This window comes from Anser anser (assembly GCF_964211835.1).
Source record: "Anser anser genome assembly, chromosome: 10".
NCBI lineage: Eukaryota > Metazoa > Chordata > Aves > Anseriformes > Anatidae > Anser > Anser anser.
The window spans coordinates 21,719,832-21,735,910 of NC_139730.1; the positions used below are offsets into that span (position 1 = coordinate 21,719,832).

Below are 16,079 nucleotides of genomic sequence, written 5' to 3' on the forward strand. Positions count from 1 at the left end.
ATGCACAGCATACAATTAACTAATCCTAAACCACTGTGGCCCTCAACAGTCTGTCAAATTACAGCCAATGGCATTTTCTGTTCTCTTAGACTAACAACAATACAGTCAGCCCAATTTTGCCCCCAGTGCATATTTTATCACTCATTTCAGCAGAAGCTGCATTAAGCTGAAAGTTGTGCCACAGAACTGCAGCAAATTTGGGTAAGAATTACAATATTTAACACAAATAAGTGAAAAGAATCACAGTGAGAGGAGGTTTTGAACACTAGAAAAACTAAAAAGGCATGCAGAATCACAAGTTCAACTGAAGATTAACTATTAACTTTAAAACGTACCTGTGCAACCAGTTGTGCCTTTCTTGCCTGAATATCCCATATCACAATGACAGATAAATGAGCCTTTTGTGTTCTCACAGGTTCCACTCAGACAAATGTTTGGATGCAGATCACACTCATTAACATCTAAAAAAAACATAATTTAAGATTTATTAAATAAAATTCTTAGAAAGTAACTAGCAAAATCTCTGAGATATGGTTCCTTAAAGACTCAAAATCAGCAGTATTGTCCAAAGAATGACTATGACTATTTATTGAAGCTTTCTATGTATATGTATGCATGTGTCTATACAGCTACATATGCATACACAGACACAGACACATATATTATCTAGTTTTGCACAAACGGTTCTCAAATATGCTCCAGATTTTTAATTTAAACGTGAAAATTTGTTTTGGATTCAAACTGTTTTCTGACTTTGTTCTACCAAAGCACAGTACTTGCACACAGTTTGGTATAGTGACAAGTTTAATCAGCACTGATGATTTACCTTGCCAGAAATTTTCCAGTGTTACCCATCAGCAGTTCCTTTCTATAAGCCCTCTTTGATCTGAGCTGCATAAAAGCTTATTGGAAGAGGACCCAGAGATACACTATTATAGATCAACATGTCTGCATCCCAACTTGATCTGGGGATCTACAGGAACATACAGAGATTACATCCGCATTTGGTAAACATAGCTTGTGCACTAGGGCTATTCCTGTGGTCAGGTGGCCAAAATGGCAGTGTAAGAGCAATACCTTTTAAATACCATTGTCTGCCTACTTGGAAATAGTGCCTTAATAAATATTTTTTTCCTTAGTTAAAGCAGATAGGAAAAGATATATTTTCACTTACCTACGCAAGTCTTCATGTCCTCAGATGCCATGAATCCATCATAGCAAAGACACCTGTATTCTCCTGGGATGTTTGTGCACTGGCCTCCATCACAGATGTTAGGATTGTCTTCACACTCGTCAATATCTACAGGGAAAAATCATATTAAAACATGCTTTAGATATATTATCTTTATGCAGTGCAACCAACCGTAACCACAGCAAGCAAACATTTTAATGCTCTGGTAATCACAATCAAGATTGAATCCCTGAACAGTATATTGCAAAACTGTCTTGATTAAACTCGCCATCTCCTGGTAAAGTCAGTGGCAAACATTCCCCTCTTGCTCCAACAGGAGCAGGAACCAGCTTTGTAGGTAAAAAAGTCACTAAGAAAAAAATACAGAACCTTTGTCACATCACATGGCCACATATAATTGTATCTTTTTAGATACAATCCATCATTGTTGAAGTCAATGGAAGCTCCAAATTCAAATACAGTGACTTGATCCAGTCAAGCTCATGATGTGAATAATTACAGCACATACATTTATGTCACTAAGAGATTTTACGGTGGTTTTTGGGTGGGGTGGGTTTTTTTTGTGGGCTGGTTTGTTTTATTGTTTGTTTGTTTTAGCATTTCAGCAGACTGGCTAGCTCAGCCACATACTTACATTCTCCAGCATATAAGATGTTTTTTTCAATTCATGAAATTGGCCATCACTGATTGGGGCCAACTGCAGAAGCAGACACTTTATTATATTATTGCAGCCATGCTAAGGTCTGGAATCTTCCAAAGTCCCTGGGGTTATGTCATTGTTCCTTGTAAAAATCCCTAGAATTTCCCTGTATCAGCACCAACATAGACCAGCAAGGACAAAAATCAGAAACTCTGCTTAATGATTCCATGGGAAAAAAGTCAGCACAAAAAGGACAAGATTCAGGAACCCCCTTCTGAGAGCAAGGGTGTAACTCATTATCAGACTGGTCTATTGTGGATTGCAGTAATTATGCAGCTGCAGAAAATGAACTCACTTTAACTAAAAACGTTATGTTCATTATTCTTCTGTATTTCTAGCAGCAAATATTTGTGTGGATACACACAGCTTCTGCAAGGAAGAAGGCTGACTCACCCCTGTTCATCTTAATGAGCAAATAACATTGGCATGGACATTAGCCTGGAAATGTTAATTTGGAATGGAATTTGAATTAACATGCAAAATTAAGCTCTATAAATTGGGATAATAATGACACAAATAAAGAGCTTTATTTATTAACCTGTCACTGTACTGATTTCACAGTTGGGGGAAAATCATCTGACAAAGAACCTGTTGTTTCACCTAATTGAGCTGATTATTTATGCATAACCTCACCAATTCAAACCTGACCTACTACTGAACTGAACAGCATTCTTAATAGCTCAATTATCAGGAAATATATTCCATAATAGCTTCTAGCTCTGTATGATGTTAAAAATAAAATACATGTTCACACAGAGAGCAAACTGAAAATGTAAAATAGGTGTTTCACATACTCAGGTCACAATGCTACTAAATCATGTACCTTGCACAAACATACAACACAGTACAATCAGTCATTCTGTGCAAAAAGTAGAATATGTTGCAAAAAACATTTTTTCTTATTTGTCACTAAGTTTGGGTAGAGGCCAAAATTTCAGCATGCAGACTTTGAATATTCACCATCCACTTATATATGTAATTAACTTCTCTTCATAAGAAGAATGCAGCATTTTCAGATACTAAAAGCGTGGTGAAGGTGGTCTGGGTATTTTCTTGGGTAGAGTTTGACTAGATATCCAAAAGTATCTAGTATTTCTGCTATCCGTACATGACGCACGTGCAGACATAGCTAATATGTCTCTACACAAACTGTAGGAAAAAGCATCTGACTAAAATTTGATCACTGTTATTTGTGTTCACAACTAATTGTACCTACAATCTTTCCTGGATATGCTCAGATAGATCTGTAATAATACCGAAAATCTGGTGTCTCATCCTTCAAATCCTACCTATTGGCAATATTCCTTAATGGAATTTCATTCATTCTCATATTTTATATTTTAAAAAAATCTAACACAGTATGCAGGAAATACCAGAGTTTCTCTATAAACATAGAATTATAATAATATCAAGTGGTTTTTGAAGTGAGGATAAAAATTATCGTTTAGATTTGGGATAGCAACCTGTTCTAGCATGACATCAGTAGCTCCCCACAGATGCAATCATTTGTTGGAGTGTGAGGCATCTATTCAGTATGGTATTTTGTGTTAAGTACATGGATAGGCCTAGAGAAATCAGCATACTTATGTAAACCTCCTTACATGTTAGCTATTGCATCCAAGTCTTTCTTAGAGGAGAATATGAAAATGAATAGCTAGCAGCTATTAATGGCTGGCCTGTAAATGAAATTTTATTTTTCAGAGTCAAGGCTGGATATAAATATGTAAAAATTAACAACTAAGATCAGATGGTTCCTCACCCAGGTTAAGATCTGACTACAAACCTCTAAGGACTTTTTTATGCTCAAGTGGTCAAAGACATTGAGAACCTGTGCCCTCCACATAGCAAAGACAATTGCTCCCTCCCTTTTTAAACCTGAAAAGGGAAAGATGATAGTTTTCTATTCCAAAGCTTTTAGTTTAATAGGCAGGAAGATGCTCTAAACGATCCACTCTGTTCTTGGTTTTAGAGATTTCTCTGGTTGACTAAGGGCAAGAAGGGTTAAAACAGAGGAGAACTGTTTCTAGCCAGCAGACTTGAAATCCCTAAGACTGCCTGAATATGCACTTGTGTTATTTGTACCCAAGTCAAGCCAAGATGAAAACAGAAAAGCGGATCACAGACCCCTGCTGCTCCCCTCCCTCTCATGTATCTGCTAATCCTGTCAGGTTCAGATTCTGGTTGAGGCACAATTTTGATCAAATGGTTTTTATTTTTGCATTCAAAAAGTGCCCAAAACAGCACCGTTGGCAAGTTTTTGTATGAACTTGCCTTCACAAGAAACTTGACCTATCCCTGCTCACTAAAGCAAAATATTTCTAATTTAAGTATTTGAGGTTTTGAAATATTTAATTTCAGGGTCAAATTTGCACTTTTCTAGTTGATTTCTGTCTTTGTACAAGGGTCAGATGCTTGCTGAAGATTGGCTACTTTACAGCATTGTGACAGTGTAATCTTTCAATGGGGGGCAAACTGAATTGAACCATGCTTTAAGGCTCTTTTATCCTTTGGAATGGTAGCGAATGACCTCAGGGTAAATAAGATCCTGGTCAGAGGTCTATAAATATTTACAAATTCTAAATGTGAGTTCTCTCTACTAATTCAGCATAGAAAACTCTCAATTTGTTCAACTGTAAAGGCAATTCTATTCCAAGGGATTAACTCTGTTATATTTCTCATGCTCTTCAAGGAGTTCTTGGATGCAATTGGCAAACAGCTGGCAGATATTCACATGCCTCAGCGGTTCAGTGGTTGTGCAGTAAGAAATAAGAAAAGAGCAGAGAATAATTATCTTTCCACTAACCTATGTGGAAATCACCGAGTACAATCCACATACTGGGATTATGACTCCCAGAATCCCAAAGGAGAACACCCAGCCATTACAGTGCTCTGATGACAATTTTCTCACAAACTCTGTTTAGAGTGCAACAGCGCTGTTTCCTAAGAAAGATTCGCACTACTCAAATTTCAGTTTGTCTGAAAGTCATTCCGTTTTGAATGAATGCAGGACACTTGCATTTGACTAAATAAAGAATTAAAAATAGGATTATTTTTTTTTGCTTGCTTAAGAGCAGACAACACTGCATTTCTGCCTATTTGTTCTCCAATATAATCATATGGTATACACGTATGGCATTTTGACTTATGTTTATGATGATTCTTTCCATTAACTTCAACACATTTTAGATTTTTACCTATTATAGCTTAAGGGAGAAAATTTATCTGCTACTAAAAAAATTACTGCCTTTTGCTACCAAACTCATTGTCAACTTGTACACTTTCTGCAATCATTAATATCCAATTCCCTTCAAAGCGATTCAGATGTTTACTTTAGAAAAAGAACTTTGTCTTACATGCATTAATTACAGTATTTTTACAGTATATTTGTTACAAGAGCTTTAATATTAAAAAGAAGTTACATTTTAAAAATACTGAAATCAACCATTTCAGCTGAAGAGTTCCAAAAATCTCCCTTACCAGTACACGTCCTGTGGTCTGGCATGAGTGCAAAGCCTTGTTTACAGCTACATTCATAGCTGCCCTCGGAGTTTGTACAGAAGTTCTCACAGCCACCATTCATTATGCTGCACTCGTCAATATCTAAAATTGAGAAAATTACAGTTAATACCCATAGTATCTTTTACTTTAAAACACATTTCACAGACATACTTGGAGTTAGCTTTCCAGAACAGCATCAATCCAGCCTCTACGCTTGCTTTTGCACACTCCTTGAAGATACAAGTGTTTGCAAATACAGGCATTAGGAAGAATGTCAGGCAAACCAGGAAGGAAAAGAGATGACATTCTCTTTACATACAAAATTTTACATATAATTTATATAAAAATACCAATGTTGGGTTACCACAGCATCATTAAGGCAACAAACTTTTGGTATGGTTTAAGAAAAAAAAAAAAATCTACTAGGCAGAATTAAAGCCAGTGGATTTTTGCACGCATTTCCACTACACAATAAAATATATGCAAAGAAAAGAGTGCACAATAGATGTCTTAAGCTAAATGTTATTTACAAAATGTTGCTTTAAGAAAGCAGTTACAGAAAAGAACCTATATTTGAGACAACTGCAGATCAAATAAGGAAAAAAATTTCAGTTGAGACACTTGATTCTACTTCATGTCTCTCAAGAATGCAGATTTTAAATAAAATGTAGAACTCAGGAATTAACAAGATATTCCCTCTTCACAATCAAAATCTGAAGTCTTAAGACATTTAAAAAAGCATGCTATTTTATGCATTGTGATTGATTTATGAGAGAAAATAAGCTATTACAGTTAACTGTAGCACTGCTGTAATTTCACTACTCTCAAGCAATGGATGTGCACATCTTATTTTTTCTGCATACTATTCTGACACACTGTTATATTTTTTGAATCACAGTTAAAAATGTCTTTACACAGCTACAAATATCTTCCCTACTCACTAGACATCTTGTGTAGACTTTATCCTTACCAACACAGTATAACTTGTCAGGTGTGGACTGATATCCAGGGTTGCAAGCACATTGATATTTTCCAATCAGGTTGACACAATGTCCGTTTCGGCACAAGTTGGTGCTTAGATCACATTCATTAATGTCTGTTGCAAAAGAAAAAGACAAACACATTTTTATGTCTGTATGGAAATGAAACTATTGCAAACACAATACAAGCTAGCACGGTAAAAATTTTGTATAAAGAGCTGTGCACAGTATCGATTTTGTCTCCATATCTCACCTATACATGCAGAAATATTTGGTGATATCTGATGGCCTGGAGGACAATCACACTGAAAACTTCCCTCTGTGTTGAGGCAGGTTCCACCTCGGCAGAGAAGGGGGTTGCGCTGACACTCATCGATGTCTGTGAGAAGGGAAAGCACATCACCACAGGGATCAGCACTGCCAAAGCACCAACCCTGGCAATGCCCCAGCAGCAGCCCTAACAATGCCCCAGCATTGTTCCTCTCGTGAGCATACCTACACATCTCCTCCTTACCCAACGCCTTTCCAGGTGCTGACCCTGCTACGCTCCCCAGGGGTCCAAAACACGTGTTAAGACAAGGCATGGGACTGCTCCACACACCGTACTCACACAGCCCCTGTATGCCACCTCCTACTCCCCTCACTGACGTGTGCCAGGGGAGGTGATCACTGCAGACCAAGAAAAATTTTTCTCTGTCCTGACCGAGTCCATCTGTCCCCTTAGTCTTCTTCCCCTCCCAGTTCCATCAGCCCAGATTGATGCTGGAGCCTTTGCTACAGCTAGTCATTCCTTAAATCTGCTTTAACTTCAGAGTTCAGGATTGTATCCCACTCACCAGAGATAAATTTAACCCCCTAAAATCCTGAGCCTTGCACATTTATGCAAGAAAACGAGAGAGATCTAAATCAAGGCACAATCAGGCCTTTAAAATAACCTGATTGCTTCACAAAAATAAAACATACGTAGAATACTACTGCACATCTATGGTCTTTAAAAACATACCCATGCAGTTTTTCATCATCATAAATCCACTTTCATAGCCTTCAAAACATTCACATTCGAAGTCCCCAGGAGTATTGACACAGATGCCTTGGCCACAAAGATCAGGAGAGATGCGGCATTCATCGATATCTGTAACACGAAAGAACATTCACAGTATTTTCGAAGTAGTCCAGCTTTTCCTTTTCTAAATCAAAGTTATGAGAGATGTCTATGCAGTTTACCTGTGCAATTCCTCTCTTCAGAATCAAGGGCAAATCCACTATCACATCTACACTTGAAACTGCCAATGGTGTTTCTGCATTTTCCATGGGTACAAAGGCTGGGGACCATTTTACATTCGTTGATATCTAAAAATGAAACAGATTAGGCATTTGACTGTCAAGTGAGCTAGCAAAATGTCCAAAAACTTCAAGAAGGACAGGTTAGTAAAAATGTAAATTCTGCAATAAGAAGCCAACTGCAATTTATACATGCAACCTTTCATCACCTCCCTCAATGTAACAACAAGCATTCATAAGCAAATATATTATCTTTAACAACAGACTTTGGAAGAGCTTTACAGAGAGGTAAGTATCCTTTATTTCACAGAATCTGTAGTGTAACTAAGGTGCTAAGGAAGACCTCTGTTCAGTGCAAGGGTATTCAAGCACTGCATAGATTTCATGCTTCTTGTCCTCAAAGAGGGAATGTCTGAGAAAGAGGGGAAAGGTCATGCAAGAGCTTGATGATGTATTCTCTTAAAAAAGCCACATTTCTCACTCCCCTTAGCTCCCTGTGCACAGATTTCATTATAAGAATTTATGATATTATCCGTTCATACAAAAACTGCACATAAAAGAACAACATTGACTTCAGAGATCATTCTTTCATGTGATAATTATCTCTCCTTTTGGGAAACTTGTCAGCCATACTACATAAACCGATAGTGCCTTCCACCTAACCACCAATACAGACACTATGCAGTAGAACCGTATATAGCACTTTTTGCCATAAAAGGGTATTGTCTTATTCTTCCTTTGTCCTACAGGATCTAATTGCAGCTCACTGAAGGAGACATTGATTTGAATGGATGGAGGATCAAACCTACAAGGGCAAAGGAAGCTTCCAAAAGAACCACTGCTAGTGGTTCTACCTGCTAGTTTCTGAGAAAAAAATGTGACTTTCATGAGTCACAGAACATATGAGCATAAATAACAGCATGTCTCACGTCTTTATGGATAATTAATGGCTTAGCAAATGTTTATAAAGCTAAGACTGAAACTATTAACAACAATTGTCATTCATATATATTTTCCCATCCTTTAAAACTTCAACATATTTAGGTTTTGGTAACTGTCTTTTTTTTAAACATATTCACATTCAGTTGTGCTTCTGATATTGTCTAGCTTAATCCCACTGGTAACGCTGCAAAGATGGCTTTCAACACATGACGCCAGGGTGTCACTGTGTGATTCCCATTAATGCTGGAAGTTTACCAAGCACAATCATAACAAGACTAAGTTTACAGTAAATTCAATTCTGCTCACTTAAGTTATCATGCTGGAAACATTTTTCTCTATTTCTTTTGGTAATTTCTTGTGGAGCCACTATTTTTCACCCTCCCTTGCTTGCTCCACAGTAAAATTGAAGTTCCCATACCCTGCACAGGTAAGAAAGACTCTGCTCTTAGAACATGTCCAAAGCTAACTGCGCAGTTAGTTCCAGTTTCTTGTATTATGAGGTGCCAGGTTTTCAAAACTATTCCATCAGCCAGAGATGCCATTAGATGCATCACAGGAGGCACAGTCATGCACAATTTAACCTCTCTAGTAGAGAAAGAGATTTAGTATTTTGAGGCTGCAGTATAATATAGTATTTAATGGTCTGTGACACAGCCTAAACGATCTTATGTTTTATTCTGGCCTTACTTTCCATGAAATCTAATGGGATTTGCAAATGTGCCTCAAGGCGACTGAAGTGCCTAACTACCACTGAAATTTTCAAACCCCCAGGAATTGAACAAGAGAAGAGTAAAAGGAAAAGGCAGCAGAACTTGGAAGCAAAGAACCACAAACACATCAGATACCTTTAGAAAAAGGTTTCCCAGTAATCTCTATCTTTGTAGAGAATCCAGATCCTCTGGGACAAAGAGCTTCAAATTCTGGCGATCCCTTCAGAGGACATTCCTCACACTCAAAGCCCCATGCTGCCCCCACAGAACAGCAGCAAGCATCCATTCGATGTCGGCCTGGTATTTGTAAAGTGCATTGCTCATCTTCATGCTGCAGGTAGCAACTCTCCAAGCGAATGTCTGTTGGCCAAATGAACGATATGTTGAGAGAGAAAAAGAAAATTTAGTTCACTGCAGAGGAATCTCCAGAATCCCTTCTCAAGACAGTTTGCTCTGTGCTTTTGAGGACTCATGGGGCATACTAACCCTACTGCACAGCTCCTAACAGCAAAATATGAACACTAAACTTGAAAATTAACAACTGAAATAAGTTTAATGTTTTCTCTAAAACGGTGCTCAACACTTGAAATACATTTAGGCTCAGAAAAGGGTTTTAAGCATTTCAGCTTACCATACCTATGTAAGGTATGGTAAACCTTTAATCAATACAAGCTATTCCTCGTTCTGAGACAAATCTTAGGCATTATAGCCATTCTAAAGGGACAGAGGTGCTTTGTATGGACTGCATACAAAACTTTGATATTCTGTTGCACTCCCCATTAATACGTACACTGTGGCTACCAACACCACTGCTCTCCTCAGAAGCCTTGGTCCTGGCAACAGTGGTCCCAACACCACCCTTCCAACCTTGGTGGGACTGACGATGAAGAGTGCTAGGGGCATGGATGAGCTGTAGGGATTTGTCAGATGAACAATTTGGAACCAAATCTATGCCATTCGCCAGCCAGCAGATGGTGATGGGCTTTAGATATTACCACTGGAATCTGCTCATATTCCAGTTGAACAGAGTTCATGTCCTTGATCGATTCCACTTGAAAATGACATATGTGGACAAAAATAATTTTCCTTATTTGTAAGAAAACATGCAGCATAAATCTATTTTCTCAGTACATAGATTTGCTTTTCCCTAGTAGACCTGTAAATGGAATTAATACCTACCAAGACACGTCCGTCCAGAAGCATCTAAAGTCATTCCACTGGGGCACTGGCAAACAAACGATCCCAAGGTATTGACACACTGCCCATTGGTACAGACTCCAGGAAACACCTCACATTCATTTACATCTATTTCCAATGGAAGTGTGAATAAATGTAATCACTAGCATGCTAAACATTAACAGGTCAGAAAAAATATTAACATTCTAATGTTTGTGTTTTAGGATAAAATACAAAGCCACAACAGTTTATATGGCCTGACAAAACTGCAAATATTTAGGATTTCCTATGCAAGTCAGCCAGAATCAATTAATTACAGACAAAAGTTGATGATTAGGAATATTACATGTTGATATTTGCTGTTCCTATGAATACTGAAATTCAAACTCTAAAATAACTAAAAAACATACACACTCATCCCCAAAAAAGAGGAAAAATATTTTCAAATATTACCAATTTTCATATTTATTGTTATTTGGCACTTTTGGGAAAGGATAATTTTATTATCTGTGTTAGCATGGCCTGAGCATAAATAAATGTTTAGCAATCTAAGCATGTGGTCCTCCCATCAGTGTCCGTTGTGAAAACCGTATGCTTCACAACTGCCTCTATAAAAAAGCCTCCAACATTAAACATGACCCAAGATGAAGCATAACAATTTTTAAGACAGGAGAGGATAAGAACAAGGAATCAGAAAGGAACGACTGGTCTACAGCTGAACACTCATGTATAGAGAGTAATCAAGAAGTGGGTGGGTTGGACTCACTCATCTTCCAGACAAATTTAGTGTGAACAGAGTCTGTGCAACACTCTGACTGCATGGTGCAGGGTAGAGGATGCACGTGGAGGGGACATCAGTGGCCTCTGCCCTTGACTAGATATTATAGCTAAAAGGTCCACATCAACTAGGAGGCAGGAAGTAAAGCCAACAGACTATCTGAAACCACTGAAACACAGATCACAGCCTGTGAACAATATTTCAGCTGACAACTTCAGGGCTCACCCGTAAACTCGAGGAACACTGCCAATTTAGTTTGCTTATTTCCTTGCACAAGGCCCGTTACTAATCTTACATGGACTGTGTATGGGAGAACTATCACCTTTTACGAACAAAACTTACTCTCTTGCCCTGTCTCTCACTTGCCAGTAAATTTCCCTGAGCTCTTCCCTTGTCTTGAAAAATGCTTACATTGGTTGAAACCCAAATACCGCTTTAGTATGTTAAAACCAGGGGAAAGTACTCAGAAGAATCTGGGACTATCCAGGTCCCACTGAAATCAGAAAGATTAAAGCATGTAATAGATGTAATCCAAAGTGCTGGTAAAGGAAATGCTGAAAACAGTTATGTCTACATCTTGGAAGGATAAACTTTCCATCCCAACAGTGTTGAAAATGTTCTAAGACTTTCCTTGTGAATAGAGAAAGGTGGGGCCACTTTTTTTTTTTTTTCCTTTTCTTTTACTTACACACTCCAAAAAGTGTTGGTGAGGTCAGAAAAGTTGTGTACAGTGGGTCTGCAGCATGGACGTGCCAAAGTATTCAGTCATCATTTGGAAAGCAAGGAATATGTGTGAGGGTGTTCCTCTTTCTTTTTTGTTGTTGTTTTGTTTTCTTTTTTGTTAAGGAAAAAAAATGTTTCTTTATGGAAGCTACATATGGGAGTAATTTTTAAAAAATATTTTAACTGCAGTGTCATGTCAGATGTTGTCAGTCAGGATGACCCACAGCAGTTTGAGACTCTCTGAGCTTCTGCATATTATGGAACTATGCAGTACTTTGCCAGGGGTTCAAATCAATTCAGATGAAGATGAAATAGGGTGGGACCTTCAATTCTCACAGAATAGTATAGAGTCATCTCATACTGAGCAAAAAGCTACACATTTAAAAAATGTTCAGCCTGTTCTTTAACCAAAGTTTAACTGTGTCCTGATGCCCATTTTTTATAAGACAATAACTATGCTTTGGAACATTTCTGATTTAATATAATGTTAATGGAAGAAAGCCAAGGTTAAGAAAAAAAGCTTTCATTTGAAATACAGTCTTTAAACATTCTTTTTCTACAGCATAGTAATGGCTTTGCATACCACTGTATCAATAATGCCATGTTTTATTGCATATTTTGCCTGAATAGGTTACTCAGTTAATAGTATTTGAAGAGAGAACCATCTCCTTATACTCATAGATACTGTATTTTCAAGTGTGTACTTTGAGATAAACTATATGTAGGAATGTTAAAAAAACTGAAAACAATTTCAACCCTGACATAACTTTAATGAAGTCAATGGAATTATACGAGGTAAGAATTTGGCATAATGTTCCTCTACGCTAAATTAACTGCTTAACTCAAAACACTGGCGTTTTTTTTTCATTCAAGCTCTGATTTATGTTAAGGCAACAATAAATACCTTCACATAATGTTCCTCTTATTCTTGAATATCCCTTTTGGCATATTGGGTCTGTAAAACGAACAAAAATGAACTTTTAGAATGGTACAGTACAAAACTCACTGTTAACCTCTTGTGCAAAAATGATCATGTGAAATATTACATCAAGTTTATTGCTGTGAGAGGTCTGAGTACTTAGACAATATCAGTATTTTCTGAAAAATAAGGAGACAAGATGGGGCAACTACATAAACTATGTAAAGTGTCAGCCATTATCCTCTTTTACCTCCAACACGTCTTAGCTAGCTAACCACAGAGTGGTTATATTATTCCTGCTTTATTCAAATCAATTAATTCATTTAATCTGGTCTCAGCATATTACAGCTCTATTTATCACTGATAGATGAGGATGAATTCTGCTAAGTTATAAAGGATGAATTAATTGATGACTTGAGCAAACTAGCAGCTTTCAGTGTGTCTAAGTATCAACCCATACACATTTGTGCAATCATCATCTCATCCCTAGGTTCCCAGCTCATTCCACAGTTCAGTCAAGCAAATTGTGATGAAGTGAATATGCAGACACCTCAACTCACTGCTTGATCAACTATATGATTCTCTAGATAATCAGTTAATCTACAGAGTATAATAACAAGGGCTACTCCCTCTCCTCCCTCCATTACCACACCAAAGATCCATTTGTTGCAAACATTTTCTTGGGAGCTCTGGGGAACATGCATCAATTGCTACATCGTTAAGAACTTTAGATCACTTATTATGACAAACCATGCTAAAGTAATGCTGCAAGTTACAGACTGTAGGTGTGGTCCCTTCCTTTAAGAATTTAATTTTGTAAAATGTTTACTATAAAAGCCAATGTTAGAGCCTTCTATAATTACATGCCACCTCTCAATATTAAGTCATCCCTTTTTCAGACTGAATAAGGAATAAGTGTTGTACAAGAGAAACAGTAAAGTTATTTATCTGGCCTCTGGCCAAAGTTCTATGACAATAATGTGGACCAGCCTCAGAACAAGGAAAAATCCTAGGTTCCTGAGGATATATACTATTTGTTACACTATGCCACCTTCTCAAAATAAAGCAAGGCTATAGAAGACAAAGAACAGTTTCCCTGTCTTCTAAAATTTTATGGATTGATTGAGAATAAAACCAGTCTTACTACCTTATTTTATTTATTTATTTAATGTGGCACTGGTGCCTAGATGGCCATCATCCTTGTTCTAGGCACTAAAGGGTTATGCCAAGGATTTCATAGCTAGATGGTTTAAACAAGCTTGCCTTTTTAAGCTTATTCCCTTGCTTGCAATGTTACTTTATTCATGAATTCAAGTAAGATGGGAAGGCTCTTGTAATGTCACATCTGTGAGATACAAGAGCTGTAAATGAGAATTTTAAGAGAATAAATGAAGAGTGTTACCTCGTTCACACGGTGTACATGGGCTACCCCAAGCAGCACCTAGTGAGGAACAGCACTGGGACTTCAGAGTTGCTCCATTGATATTTATTTCACATCTTCCATCAACTATGTTCTGCCAACAGGTACCCTTAACAGTTTCTGTTAGGAAAAAAACAAGGTATTGTCATGCACATTGTTTAGAATTATACATGAATATATTTGAAAATACATCTCAATTTAACCATGAAAAAGAATCATCCTTTCATTCTAACTCAACACATCAGATCTGAATTTATTTTAAAAGATCTTAATTTATCCTTCTCAATGCTGAAGTACAGCCTGTAATCATCCCAGCAAAGAGCCCTTGCAAGTCCTAATTTATGCTTATTAACCTTAACATATGGGAATATCTCAACACCATTCAAGACCTGAGTCGCCATAATTTTTTTTATGATTCAGATCTGAGGCACATGCAGAACAGGGTAGATACGAACATCTTCTAGATCCTCCATTAATCTATAAGATACTCCAGTCTGGATATCTGATCTTCCCATCTAGGAAGCGGCAGGAGACAGCTGAGGACCACCCAGAACCATAGCTCCATAATTTTCCTTGCTGACTAGGCAACAGCTATAAATTATTGTCACTCCAGACCAACTCGGGGATAAATTATGAGCCCACATAGTATATGAGTCACAGCATTGTCTGTCTGCTCTAGAGCTAGTCTGGACTGAACACAACTTACCTATGCTCCACCTCAAATCAAAAAGTGGCCTTTCTAGAGAGAAGATCTTAAGGAGCACATGTCCACCCCTCTTGCAGGAGGGCTGAAGTGGGTGAGCATAGTCCTGAAGACCATTCTGATCAGGTCTGATCATTCCCGTGTATGTTAGAAGAATTTTCATCTCTTTCAAATTTGACATGAAAGCACACCATGCTCCTATGTGCTAGTCACACTTTAGGTACCCATAGTAATGGTGAAAAAAAACACTTTAACATTGTTTCTGGAACATTTTTTACTAAACATATCTACAAAAGTAATTTTAGAGGTCTTTTCTATACTTGGTGTACACTGCTTTTATGTCATTGGACATTTTCTACCAGCAAACATAAATTTTTCAGAAAAATAAATACCTATGCAGATAGTTCTTGTTGTATCCAAAGTACTTTCAGGAGAACATTCACAAGCAAAAGAGCCTGGCGTGTTTTTGCATACCCCATTAACGCAGGGGTTAGATTCACACTCGTCAATATCTAGAAGAGAAACACACTGCTATTAGTGCCAGGAAACATTAACAAAAATACATATAGCCTTTTTCAGCTTGGGTAAAAATGGAAGCAGCTTTCCTCATGATAGGTTTTCCTCATATTTTGTGTTTCAGTTATATAGTTCTTCACAGCAGGCTAGTGATGCATGTGCCCTAAAGACACACTAACACATGAGAGCATTAAAACATTGAACTCAGCAGAAGCACCTCATTTTTCTGTGACATCCAGCTACTATCCTGTTTTGAGTTGGTAGACTGTGTTAAGTGATTTGATGCACATCCTGTCTGCGGCTCAAAAAGGATTCACACAAGGACCCATCTAGCTTTTTGTTCTCCAAGAGAGAAAAGATTTGTAAAACCTGGCGGTTTTCACATTTTTTTCACTCCTGGCACAGTGCAGGCCCGCTGGTGGTAGCCAATAAGGAGAATGCTAGTGCAGACCTGATATAGGCTATTCCACAAGGTTACATAAAACTTCGGTTTTGTCTCTCCTCTTTCCCCTACTTTCCCATATTATTTCCCTATGATTGT

General features: G+C 37.6%; 1 protein-coding gene across 3 annotated transcripts in view; it reads right to left on the reverse strand.

The window, feature by feature from the left end:
* FBN1 (fibrillin 1) overlaps positions 1 to 16,079 on the reverse strand; it is a 157,676-nt gene that overhangs the window by 48,916 nt on the left and 92,681 nt on the right. For all 3 annotated transcript variants that reach the window (XM_083850113.1, XM_083850114.1, XM_083850115.1), the window contains 12 exons: positions 15,415 to 15,534; positions 14,302 to 14,439; positions 12,885 to 12,935; positions 10,483 to 10,608; positions 9,439 to 9,663; positions 7,595 to 7,720; positions 7,374 to 7,502; positions 6,624 to 6,749; positions 6,361 to 6,486; positions 5,370 to 5,492; positions 1,175 to 1,300; positions 336 to 461 (listed from right to left, as the gene is read on the reverse strand). In XM_083850113.1, coding sequence (XP_083706239.1) covers positions 336 to 461; positions 1,175 to 1,300; positions 5,370 to 5,492; positions 6,361 to 6,486; positions 6,624 to 6,749; positions 7,374 to 7,502; positions 7,595 to 7,720; positions 9,439 to 9,663; positions 10,483 to 10,608; positions 12,885 to 12,935; positions 14,302 to 14,439; positions 15,415 to 15,534 — 1,542 coding nt within the window. The remainder of the gene's footprint in view (positions 1 to 335; positions 462 to 1,174; positions 1,301 to 5,369; positions 5,493 to 6,360; positions 6,487 to 6,623; positions 6,750 to 7,373; positions 7,503 to 7,594; positions 7,721 to 9,438; positions 9,664 to 10,482; positions 10,609 to 12,884; positions 12,936 to 14,301; positions 14,440 to 15,414; positions 15,535 to 16,079) is intronic.